Source organism: Nicrophorus vespilloides, unplaced genomic scaffold, assembly GCF_001412225.1.
Source record: "Nicrophorus vespilloides isolate i.1.1-1 unplaced genomic scaffold, Nicve_v1.0, whole genome shotgun sequence".
NCBI lineage: Eukaryota > Metazoa > Arthropoda > Insecta > Coleoptera > Silphidae > Nicrophorus > Nicrophorus vespilloides.
In genome coordinates this window covers 39,162-52,577 of record NW_017095475.1, presented here as the reverse complement: position 1 = coordinate 52,577, position 13,416 = coordinate 39,162, and the positions used below count along the sequence as shown (strand labels likewise).

The 13,416-nt window shown below is 32.7% G+C and overlaps 1 protein-coding gene across 3 annotated transcripts in view; it reads right to left on the bottom strand.

Annotated features, from left to right (window-relative positions):
* Nucleotides 1-13,416, bottom strand: part of LOC108559198 (nuclear hormone receptor FTZ-F1 beta) — a 38,620-nt gene that overhangs the window by 2,550 nt on the left and 22,654 nt on the right. For all 3 annotated transcript variants that reach the window (XM_017916504.1, XM_017916422.1, XM_017916581.1), the window contains exons 2-3: nt 1,605-2,476; nt 4-427 (exon numbers count right to left, since the gene is read on the bottom strand). In XM_017916504.1, coding sequence (XP_017771993.1) covers nt 4-427; nt 1,605-2,402 — 1,222 coding nt within the window. In that variant the 5' untranslated portion in view covers nt 2,403-2,476. The remainder of the gene's footprint in view (nt 1-3; nt 428-1,604; nt 2,477-13,416) is intronic.

Here is a 13,416-nt window from a genome sequence, read left to right as displayed (position 1 = left end):
TACCTTCCAGCTTCATTCCGCACTGCAAACATTTATCGAATCGACATGCGGGGCATTTCTTGCGCGTTGCCACAGTCACCGGACAGGCGGCTCCCCTCAGGCACACGTAATTCTTCCTGTTCTGAACAGTCCGTTTAAAGAAACCTTTGCACGACTCGCAACTGAAGATTCCGTAATGAAACCCGGAGATCTTGTCGCCACAAATCGGGCACGGACTGTTAATCCACTGCTGTCTAGAAATACCGGGTTGCGCTGGTAAGGACGTGTGCACTATGCCAGTCTTATCGTCTACGATACCGCTCTTGTTGTCGTCGTCCAGGAGGTTCTCGTGGTCTTGCACGTATTGCGAGCTCGTGTGATCCTCCTGGATGCCCCTGTATAAATTATGATGAAGCGGACTGCTGTGGATGTTGGGCATATGACGACCCTGCAAAACATATAAAGTTATAGTTGTTAAGACTGCTGCACTAAAACATTTTACAAAGATCCAAGAAGAATCGTATACTAACTATTTATTAATTTTACAATCAGGACTCTTTTAACGTGCATTGATATTATTTATAAACATCTGATCTAAATAAAGTAAAAATATGCATTCTAACATGCAATGATGTCCTACTAACATGTTTATTACACAAATAATTCACTATTCGCTTAACGTAGAACAATATATGCATTATGTACGTTAAGTAAGCTCTTACTATATTAGCTAATTCGGCATAACTATAGAAGAAACCAAAATATTTGCATTTTTTTCAGTAAATGAAATGACAAATGTCGAGTTTAACATTAAAGAAATAAATTAAACATCATCGTAAAAGCATAAAAGATGGTTCAAGTAGACCTAAAGCATTAACCGATGAATAAAGACAGTCCACATAATCGTTCAGAGATAACAAATACTATCTCATATAACTTATATAGATTCTATTCATTAAATAATTAGATAAGTGATTCGATAAATAAGCTCGGAACTGCAACCAGATGTGAATTCTGCTGCAGTTGTATCAATAGAACAAAATAATCCAAATTCATAGACCGATTGACCAATATTTATTCATATTTAAGCGTTAAACAAAATGCATTTTGGATCGTTTGATCGATCATTTCAAACTTCAGACTAAAGAATGGTCAATAAATAAGATACCTTTATAATAAATGACAATGGCTGCTTTTAGTATTATAATGTAATAATAGGTAGTACTTGATTTTATATTGGAAAAACAAAAATATATTTTACATTATTAATTGTCGTAGCAATTTGAGTGTACAGTAATTTCTATAAAATGTTGTTTTTAATTGTGAGATTATGTTGATAAATTTATGAAATTAATGCTTTCTGTTTCTTTTTTCCTACCAATCCTCGTACAAGCATTTTGTAAGTGATATATTGTTTAGCGGTCAATAAAATGTTCTTTATGAATAAACAAATGAGTAGTAGTGGTTATTGAGAAATCCAGTTGCAAGTATTGCATCTGGAAAAGGCCCACACAGCGAATACGATAAGTGTGTATGTTTACTAGGCATTTATATGTTTTGCTATTTCCATTTGCGATTGTTTCATCATCTGCGACTACCAACCACCAACCAAGCAACCAACTGACCTGTATTGGGCTATGAGTAGGTGAGAATTGCTGCGTGGGTGAGACGGAAACCGAGACGCTGGAGTAGCTGCAGCAGCTCGAGTGCGAGGCGTCGCTGTTGTTCCTGCTGAGATTCGGGGTGAGGGTGACGTGACGTTGGGTCAAGGGGCTCTGCGTCGGAGATGAGAATACACTGTAGCCAGAGTGGACGGCCGAGTCGGGACTTGGCGTGGGTGGCACGTTCAGAGCTTTGTGCATCATGTCCTTGTGCATGAGGTCCTTAGCAACTAGGATGGGCAGCGGGTGTCGCTGCGAGAGGAGCGGGGAATTGCTCGGCGTCGAATGCAGAGAGTAGCTGCCCATCGGGGGTTGCTGTTTCAGTCTCATTCCTGGGCTCTCTTTGGGATCGGCGACGGGGGACGGTTGCACGTGCAATGCATTCTTGGAGCCGCCGTGGTGATGGGAGGCCTGAAGAGAGAGGTTTTCGGGTACGTGAGACCCAACTCCGCCTCCTCCTCCACCGTGGGCGACGACGTCGTCGATGCACATCTCCCTTTCGTTGTCGGAGAGTTCTCCCTCCCAGGACATCGGCCTGGGTATATCGGAGGGGCCATCTCCTGGCCGCTTCTTCTTGTGTCTCATGTTGACCATCGATTGAAAGTCGATCTGGGCGACCTCCGCGTCTGTCGTGTCCAGAACATCCCCATTGTGGACCGATTGCGCGCCGTGGCGGTCCCCATTTGGGACGGCCGTCGGCGAGTATGGCTCCACATTGATTGGGGTCACGGATACGTTCGGAGACCTCATATCCGCAGACATGGCAGCATAGATCAGCTCACCGCGCCGGCCCAACGGCCGACATCTACCATCGTCCTTTTATTCAGGAACATTCACTGAAAACACACAAACAAAAAGAACCACAATTAATACCATAGAAAAAATCCATACAACCCATCCCCATAAGATAACTAAACCCAATATCTAATATTTCGTAAATCATCTTTTTAATCAAATTAAAGTCCCTAAGAAATAATGGAAATTGAATATTTCCCTTTCAGACTCCAAAAATTTACGCAATACGGAATATTTTAAAAGATTATATTGGAAACTAATGCTGGAATAAGGTAACACTTTTAATATATGGTTTCGATCATAAAATTAGAAGGTGCGTCACATCTTCTCATAATACAGAGCATATTTATAAGTGTTCAGTTCTACTTAGTGCAAATGGGCCATAACATATCAGATGTAGTTTACTAATCATTGAAGTCATTTTTAGCAAAAAGTCATATTATAAAATTTACTAATTTAATAACAAAAATATATTGTATGAAATCCGTGTTGAAGAAGGAAATTTCTCATATAACACGAATAATATAAATAACATGTTTGGGATGACTATTGTCATATTCGCATTATATAAAAAAATATTATTAGCGCTTTGTACAAAATCCGTATAACGCGAGTCTCTACAAACGTCTAATATAATGTATTGAACTTATTCGTTGAATCTTGACAAACAAATTTTAATACATCACAACATATTCTAGAAACGTAACTACCGTGTTAAATGAAATCAATATATTTAATGTCAGTAATTGAATTATTGTATCTATAATAGTACATATAAAAAAAATGTATAATATAATCAATCATAGGCTGAAAAACTACAGTCAATGTACCCATTGTTTATGTATTTTCATGTAGGCAATAAATGATTGTAATTTTATAATCAATCAATAATAACAATAGTAGGAGGGACACTATTATTATCTGGACGGTAATTTGTCCTTCTTGTACCGTAATTTACGTGATGATTTACTTGGCTGAATGTTTAGAATAAATTTACAATTCTGAATGTTTTGATTAAAATATAGTAGTAATATGTTGTATTAGTTTCAAGTAATTAAATTTAATATCTAAATATGAGAACATTATCTTCGTAAATGATCAATATTATCGATTAATTGATATTTTGCGACAGTGATATGACAGATGAAATGCAATTCCAATAAATACATTTATTATGTCACTTTTAAACTATGAATTGGCAGAATGTTTTGATTACATTTATAATTTATATCAAAATAAAAAAGATACTTATACCTTATTAATTGGAGGCGTATATAAATATAATCGTAACATTTACGCGCTACTTAACAAGTTACTTTCCAAGTAGGAATATAAATTCAAAAACGTTTTTAATCTTAGCATTTATAAATTATATAAGATAATTACTTAATGAATCGTCAATTGTAAAGTAATTTGGTAAATTTGTAAAAGTTGGGAATTTTTATGCCGCCAAAGTTCAGTGTCTTCTCAAGGTAAACATCTCATCGCAGTTATAAAAAAAGTAATTTTTAAATATTTCTAAAAAAAATTATTGGTTAACGGAAATAAAAACTACTATGCACTATGTAAATAATAATTTAGAAGTAATAAATTACAAAACGCAACGAAAATACATGATTGAATATACAAAATAATTATAAGACAAAAATAATTGTACAGTATAAATGCGGAAGAGTTTGTGCTTCAATATTACAAAGAATTGTTAATATATCACACGGGCTTCGCACAAGTTTTAGAAAGTGAATTACATCAGTCACAGTCCACTACCAGATAGAGATCATAACCTTCTATGGATGCAGACTGGACTTTGGCATGCGTTTTTGGGCCGTGTCACAGTTTACGTGCAAAATTTTTGCATACAAAATAAATAAAATTGAACGCAGATCTAGTAACCTGGATTTTCTTCGTATTAATAAAAAAATGTTCAAAGAGACGCGGATGAGCAATTAAATAACTTATGTAATTTATTTATTGTTGATGTTCTGTACATAATTGTGAGAAAAAAAATGCATATTTAAATAAAGGCTGGTTCCATTGAGGAACCAGAAAAAGAAGAAAAGGCTGCGCAGCAGTATGAATGACACCTTCTGTCGGTAAATAATTCTCAACAAGGCAATCAAGATTGCTTTTACTCTCCATGCAGAGTTCTGCTCGGCGCGCGCGATTTTTCCAGCAATTTCGAATCGCACACATACACTCACGTTATCCCACAAGGATAACAACTTTTCTCATTTTCTCCACCGAGAATGTAGCTTATTTTTTCCTTCTTCTTCTTTGTATTTCTTCACTCTCGCATTCATTCCTTGGACCGTGCACTTTTTTTTGTTTGTTTTTCCTTTCCTCTCCCCTCGGCGTCACTGTTTTTTACTTATTTATTAATTAATATCGCAATCGTCGGAGATAATAAATAATCTTATTTAATGAAATACAACAGTTACCATTAATTTGTTCATGCAGTTGCTATTAAATGTTAATGTATGCATAGTTGGAGAAGAAAAAAAATGGCATGGAATCTCGTCTCAGATCAAAGAAGGTTAAGGGAATAGCCGTTGGTAAATATTCGTTGTTCTTGCGCATAAATTTCCAATTATGAATAATATGCGTGTGCGTTTTTTTTTTGTCCTTCCGTCCGTCGCTTCAATTTGCGACGAATTCCTCGACATTCCGATCGTAAACTTCCTCGAGGACTCCTTTCGGAGTTATCAATCATCTGACGGATTCCTACGTACTCAGCTGAGAGAAGCCGAAACGAAACGCAAGTGCAACAAATCCGGTGGTGGTGTGTGTATGTGTGCGCTTTCCAAGTTCACCTTCGTGCGAGTTCTCTCCTCCCAAAGGCACGATCGTTTCTTTCTCAATCCGCTCCTACTTTATTTCTTTTTTCCGGCACTTAGTATTACTGTTATACCGCATTGGAAGCATGCAGAAGAATTTATTCCGAGACGAGCGCTGCGAGAATGTTGCATAGCAGTTGCAATGTGAGGTAGTCCGTTGGTATTTGTAAATTGTATATTGGAATGTCGTTGATGGTGGTGGTGCGTGGCATCGACTCTTCGCCTCTCTGCTTCTTCTCGGCTCCTGACCAAACCGGAGGAGGAACGACCAATCACGAAATTTCAGCAACAAAATCGAACGTGTTCCACCTTGCAACTCGCGATTATCAATGGACAAAGAAACAATTACACACAAATTTTTGCACATGTACATTTGCATTCAATGCTCTTCTCGCTTGTACCAAGTGGACAATACCAGTAAAAAACATAAATCATGACTTTGCGTTACCAAAACAATGAAGCAAACAAATTACCAAAATCACATTTCAATAACTGTTCAATTCAAGAGAACTTTTTAATCACACAAATACAAACAACTTAATATAAAACAACTAAATATTTTATATAATTATGAAAATTATGCATTTGCTGTTAGGAATCAAATGTTTACTATAAGAAAATGTAGCTAAACCTGTTTAACAAAAAGGTTCGATTTTGTTGTTTCATATAATTTTTTTTTTGAGAAACACTAGCATGTTTACAAAATTCAAATAAAAAGAGAAACTTTTTTCTTCTGTTTGTTCGTTGTTGCCTAGCTTCGATTCGGTTTCTTTGCCTTGGTGATTACAGAAACTGGAATTTCGAAATGCAATGTTATGTTGCCTTTGATATAAACGGTAGATACAGCAGATATATCCATGTGGTCGGAAATGGTGCAATAAATATATAGATATATGTATATACTTATATGTAGACATATTCAAAGGACAAAGCGATATTTTAATTAACAGACCGAGACACTGCACCCGGCACAAACAACTAGAAACTTTGCAAAAAAAATATATAATAGAATTTCTATTATTTTTGTAGATGACAAAGTTACAGTAATCATTCGCAATGATTCATAAATAAATGAAAACTTTGTTTAATAATTTGCACTGTAAGCCAGTTTGAAATCATATTGTAAAAATATATATTTTGTGTACTTAGCAACTGCAATATACCAAACAAAATTATACAACAATATATTCGTTTCTTACAACTGTTTATAATAACCATAGCAACTATATTGATAAACTATATTCTTAAATCCAACTACAGTGGAAGCTCGCTTAACGAGCAAAATGAATTGTAAGAAAAATGACTCGCTTAACGAGCAACGTTTCGCATAACGAGTGACGATGAGAAGAGAAGGATTGCGCGCCTACTACATCATGTTTAAAACATGTGTACACATATTATGTGCATTTTTGAATATGTTTCACTAAACGAGTAAAAATCCGGAAATTTTGGAACGGATTAAACTCGTTAAGTTCTTAACAATTGGCATTTTAATAATTTACTTAAAAAAAGAAATTGCAATTAAACAGTAATCATTAATGAATCCAAATTAATTTGAAACATTTATAATTTACTGATTCATTATAAATTTAAAAAGAATGTATAAAATTATACATTTTTAACAAGTACAAAAATATCTTTGGAAAAGGCAAAGTTTCTTGTTCATTCTCTGAAAATGAAAAAAATACAAGTTCATATCTCTGTATAAATTGTATTTCATTTTTAAATATAATACTATTGCTTCTACAGGGTGAATCAACTTGGACTGACTGTTTTAAAATGTTTGTAACTTTTGAGTTTTTAATTTTTTTTAATTTATTTTTGTTGTATATTATAAAGAATTTTAAGAAATTTTATAATGGCTACGTACTCAGTGCAAGAACTAGTCAAAACTATAGAATTTTATTATATTTCCCGACGATGTATTGTTACAATGAACAAAAAAAAAACCGCGCGTATTTTAATGTTTCAACAGTTCCCAGTGCAAACATGATTACAAACTTAATCAGTTTTTAGGAACGGGTTGCAGTATGTGATCATCAACGAAGAAACGTTCATCGTACAGTTCGCAATGAAGAAGCTGTGGTGGCTGTACGACAGAGTGTCAACGATGATCAATTTGTGTCGTGGACGTACTACTCACTTGGTCATCACCAGAACATAGCTAAGACGAATATTGAAACTTGATTATAAGATGATTATATACAAAATTCAATTGGCCCAAAAAACATTGTTAACAAAGAATTCAGAACAATGTCTTAGATATGCCAATAAATTCAGTGACCAAATTATTTAAAAAAATTCAGATTTAGCTTTTCCTTTCCATTTTCCCGATTTAACCGTACCAGATTTCTTTTTGAGGGGATGGTTTATCAGAATAAACCAGCTTAAATAAAATATTCGTAAAGAAATAACCAGAAATGTATTAGAAAAAGTCAACAAGAAAATGGAGGTTATTTAAATGATATTATTTTCCACACTTATATTAGAAAAAAATCCAATAAACTATACTTTCATCTAAAAAAAGAAAATAAAAAAAAATACAATTACCAAAGTTATATGTATTTTACATCAGTGAGTCGAAGTTTGCCCACCCTGTAATAGTATTTTTATTACTGTAACAGAGATTCATTACTACACAATAAGTAATATTTGTCGAGTACATGAGGTTAGTAACTTATACAGTTACTTCACAAGTTTCTTGGTATGTAACACGTAATATAGTTTTTTATATAATCAATTTATTTATAATAGAAAACCCATAAATATGGCAACAAATAAATCAAATCCAAGACATGACTAAAATTATATTTTGTTCATTACACTCTATTAATTGCATGCCAAATATTGCGTAACATTCAGTTTAATTAATTTACATTCAATTTTAGAGTCAAACTTAAATGGATATTTATTTTTTTAAACATTTTTTTCTAATTTATTCAAAATGTATCTGCGGAATGCCGGATTTGGCGACAGAACAATGATCGTTCCCCTCAATGCCAAGCAAAACGCGAAATTTGCATAGAATCATAATTCCAAATTACATTCCCAACATTTTAATATCGAGAAGATGTAAGATGGAAAAGTGCAAACAAAAATCTCTAATATTCATTTAACAAAAGATCAACAGAACTGCAAAGAGATAATTTGTTATGCATATTGCCTACGGTTGAGCAACGAGCGTTTCGATAATTTACAAAATTGTTCCTTGCGGTTTTCGAATGCGAGAAGAAAGAATGTATTGGAAACATAAATTATCGGTTTTGCGATTTAACATTACACGTACTGCCCTCAAATCATTTACACAACGAGGAAACTTTCTTCGCGCGTACGTACGTACGAACCGCATGTGACGACAGAGGCTCGCAATAACAACAAGGTAAACCGAACTGAAACTACAACAACATCGGCAGGATAATTTCAGCCGAAACACGCAAATCACCTCCTTTCGTCATCGTTTTGCGTTAGAGAACCGATTGTTGCGGCGCAAACGGCGCCAGATTTGAACGCGTTTGCAACCAATTTGCCTTGGAATTAATTCGATTCGATGCAGTCATATTCTATTTCTTTTTCCTCTCCTCCTCTCTTTTCAATCTATCTTTCTTCAATGTTCCTTCGATTCTGTGCAAGGACTTTTTTTGATTTGGCCGCGTGCAATTTGAATAAGTGAAGGGGAGCTTCCTTATTTCAAATTGGTATAAATACCGAACGGGAGAGGAAACATAAAACTTTTACCCGACGCACGAATATAGCAATAAACAACGAAACCGATGAACGTTGTAATAATTTTTTGTATGCAGCGCGTCGAAAATACCGCAAATGAATTGCCGATAAATTCCGTCGACGATTAATTACTCAAATCGCCCGTTTCGTTCTCTCCTCTCAACTGCATTCTGCGGTTGGAATGCCTGTTCCAATTCCCACATTTACATACAGATTCCATAGAATTTATGCTAAATTAATAATTATGAACATGCACATTTTATTCACTCGCCATCGTTAGCTTTATAATATATTCTTGTATACAGGGTGTCGGCTTTATTTCTCTTTTATATATCATGCACATATTCACCGCATTACGTAAACCGACTAATTTAGTGCTATTGTAATTTTATACAATTGTTGGTTTTCAAGAAACTTGCAATACGGATATGATGATTTGACCTCTACCCATTATTTATTAGTTGTATGTTTTATAACTACTCATCATGTGTTAAGTATTACATAGCGGAATGTGCATAAAACTAGGCAAATTACTTGTATTTATGCAAGTTAAACGGGACAAGTACTCAATACCGAGTATTTATATCTTCACGTTGTATTTTAAAAACCCAATATATTAGTCAATAACTGTTTAATTAATAATTGCTATTTCTGATTATTACTAATAACTAATTTATAAGAATAATTAGATTGATAAAAAGTGATTACCATTGTGACAGAATTCAAACTTGTATGTTTTTTAACTATAAATATTCAATAAAACATTAATTTAGAAAGTTGTGTAAATACATATACAAAATTTGAAGGAATATCTAAAGTGTTTAGATTAAGTTTCCACTAATTTCCATTTTAATCTTAATGATGAATATCTACTATTTAATCTACGTTTTGCAAAATTTCTATATGATAATTCATTATAATTTCGAAAGAACCTCTAGTAATTTCATCATTGCAAAAAAATATATCATTAAATTATTCTAATAGTCTTGTGATTTCCTTAAGATCAATAAGAATTATTTATAAACTTTAATGAATATCAAGTAAATTTATAAGAACTGTTCCTAATTATAATAATTTTACTTAATTCTTGAAGATTTCATGATATTCTTTTTAATTGAATGTTAGATATCAATGATCGCTGAAGAGCAACGTTCAATTGCTAGTTGATTTTAATGAAAAATCAATTTCGCGCGAGATTCCCGAACGGAAAGAATTCCAGAACGTTTCTCGTTTCGTTTGAAAACCGGAATAGGAATATTCGATTAGATATTTAAATTTCTAATTCAAACTGGTTTTCTATTGAATAACGCATTAGGATTTATCTGATTCCATAATATTTGCAATCTCGTACCGAACCCGTGTTTCTCTCCTTTGATTCACTTGTAATATTTCTATACATATTTTTTATTATGATTAAATCTTTAATCGAACAGGTTGATAAGTGTATACGCCTCGATTGAAATCAGAATCTATAATATTTATTATATCTCACAATTTAATTTAAATGTTATTACTTATATTTTATTTATTTTGAATCATTTCGAAACTAATTTAGTGAGACTTAAATACATACATAGGTGGACAAAGTCCAGATTTGGCCCTTTACTGCTTTTGATGGTATCCTTAACTAGAAAAGGTTACCCGTGCCTGTTTTAATATAATAAAAATCGATGGACACTCCTATATCTACTAGATTCACACTCAATGTATAAAATTTTGTTGCGGCAATCTAACATTGGAGAAACTTAAGTAATATTGTTTCAATATTAATGAGGAAAACGTATTATTGTACATCTAGATTAGTCCTTAAATTTCAAAGATTTAAGGATTAAAACATACACAAATTAAGAATGAAGACATAACTAGCAAAAATAAAAACTGAGACTAAAACATAACACTCTTATATCTACTAGATCCATACTCAATATATAAAACATAGTGGATGGTCACAAATATTTGAAAACTTCAAAAGATAATTTTAGGAAAAAACTTCGTAACAAATGCAAGTCTTTAAGTTTGTTATGTCTTTTCAGTGGAGTTAAAAATATGAAGTTTTGTTATGTCTAAGGATTCGTTAATTCATTACAATTTACAAAATGAAACGGCTACTGTAAATCACGGCGAATCATATTACAGATGGTTATCCAACTCCTGCAAGACCTTGCATGTGGGAAGGTAACAAATACATTGGATAAACGTAATTAAAATAAGCAAAGGCGAACTTAATAAGGAAATAGAAGTGATTGATCTACGAGGCGAAGAGCAAAGTTTGAAAGGATTGTTGTGAATCACGAACGAAGATTATCGCCAGGAGTGATCGATCCGACTCCAATTTCTCTCGTGTCTTCCTCCTCCTCCTCACATTACCATTTATCCAGCGCCTAATTTATTATTTCGAAGCCGAAAAGCGCGATCCAATATAATTACCAAACGAACAGCATAAATCACGAATTATCCGGTGGTGATCGTTTATTTTGTTTCATGTTTTGCTTTTTTTACTTCTTTCATTTTTGGGCAACTGCATTAAAAGGTGCCGCTGGTGACAGTATCGGAAACTGGACTCGAATAAAACGGTCCATTATTTATTATCGGAGAACCATAAATCATCCGTCGATAAATCCAGGTATATATGATACAGGGTGCAGCATTGTGCGAAGGATATAATATAATGAGTCTGGAAAAAAAGAGTGAAACGAGAGGAAAGAATGAGACAGAAAAAAAAATGACGGGCTTAATGTATTAAGTGGATATTCGTGAAACACACGCCGTGAATTCTATTTAAAATTGCACTCGAACACGGCACACGAAGGCTGAATGCAAATTACTGTTACTATTGCATATACTATTTCCTAAATCCTTTTAGTTCACTCACTTTCATGGGTGCTACGAAATTTCTTTACATTTCTTGTGTACCGCATTTTTATTTTGTTTAGTTGTGCAAAATCGTGTTGCGACCATCTAGCGTTAGATACATATAGAAACTTAAGTAATACTGTTTCAATATTTATGAGGAAAACGTAAAATATCGTTATTGTAGTTTTAGTTCTTAAATTTCAAGGAATTAAGGTTTAAAACATATACAACAAATTAAGAATGAAGACGTAACTAGCTTATATTTTACGTTGAAAAATAAGTACCTTAAATTTAGAGACGATTTATTGAAATATTTAAATGTTACCAAAATTTTAGTCCATTTTTCTAAATGCGAGCGGAATGTTTTCTGGTCTTTACTTAACAGTTTTAATTGTTCCTCTTGTTTTCTCCATTCTCGAACCATTTTCTCTGTTGGTGGTGGACTAAAATGTCTTTCTGTTGATCTGTTTCCATATTGTTTTGCATAATTGATCACATTGCTTTCTTGTTTTATTTTCAAATTTAGAGACGATTTATTGCAAAAATATTTCAATGATACCTTCGGACCATAAGACACACCCAATTTGAACCCAAATTTATAGTCCGAAAAATAGGTATATATTGACATTAAGGAAGACGATTATCAGAAATTATTATTATTCTTATTGTCTACCTTATATTCTTAGTATATCATACTTTTTACAATGATTATTAAAGATTTCTCAAAAAAATCCTACTATATGAAAAAATACGTTCTCATTGAGGTAACTTAACTTTGAATAAATAACAATTACATAAAAATATTCTATAAATTAAGTAGTCATCTTTTTTTTCATATTTTCCATGTCTCAGTAAATACTTGTACTTTTTACCATTGTATGTTAAATTAAACACAGAAATTGACTATAGAATATCTCATCTTTTGTGCAAAGTATCAAATTTGTATTATTTTTCGATCTGAAGTGAAGTATTCAATATTGAAATCTTTGGAATTTTGGATTTTTTTTTAAATAACTTTTATATGTACGTGTTAATATTTTCAATATTTAGGAACTTATTTATTTATCACTATATAATATAACTTTGAATATAAGTGTATTAACTTATTCGTTTTATATATACATGTATGCATTTTGAATGTTTTATTCACGAAGTTTTAAATATTTATAATTTTCAAATAAATCTTACTTGTAATCTATTATTTATAACTACGAATAAATAAGTAGGAAATTTATGTATTTGATGAGCATTACAAACAAATACAATACAAAGTTGTAATTTACACCGAAAAAATATCTATGGTATATAACATTTAATAATTCACCTACTTTTTATTTATGGGCTAATTGTGCATGCCCAGGGAAATTGTGTACTTTTTATTTATTTTTCTTTTCGGGACCGAAGGAAGAACAGTTGTTTTTTTATTTTTTATTTGGAAAATCTGATTCGATACTCATTGTAAATTTGTTTTATTTTCTTTTGTATGTGTTTTTTTGGTCAATAAATTTGATTATTATTATTATAATAAACACGAGAGTTTTACACTTACTATTTAACAAAATAATTAATAT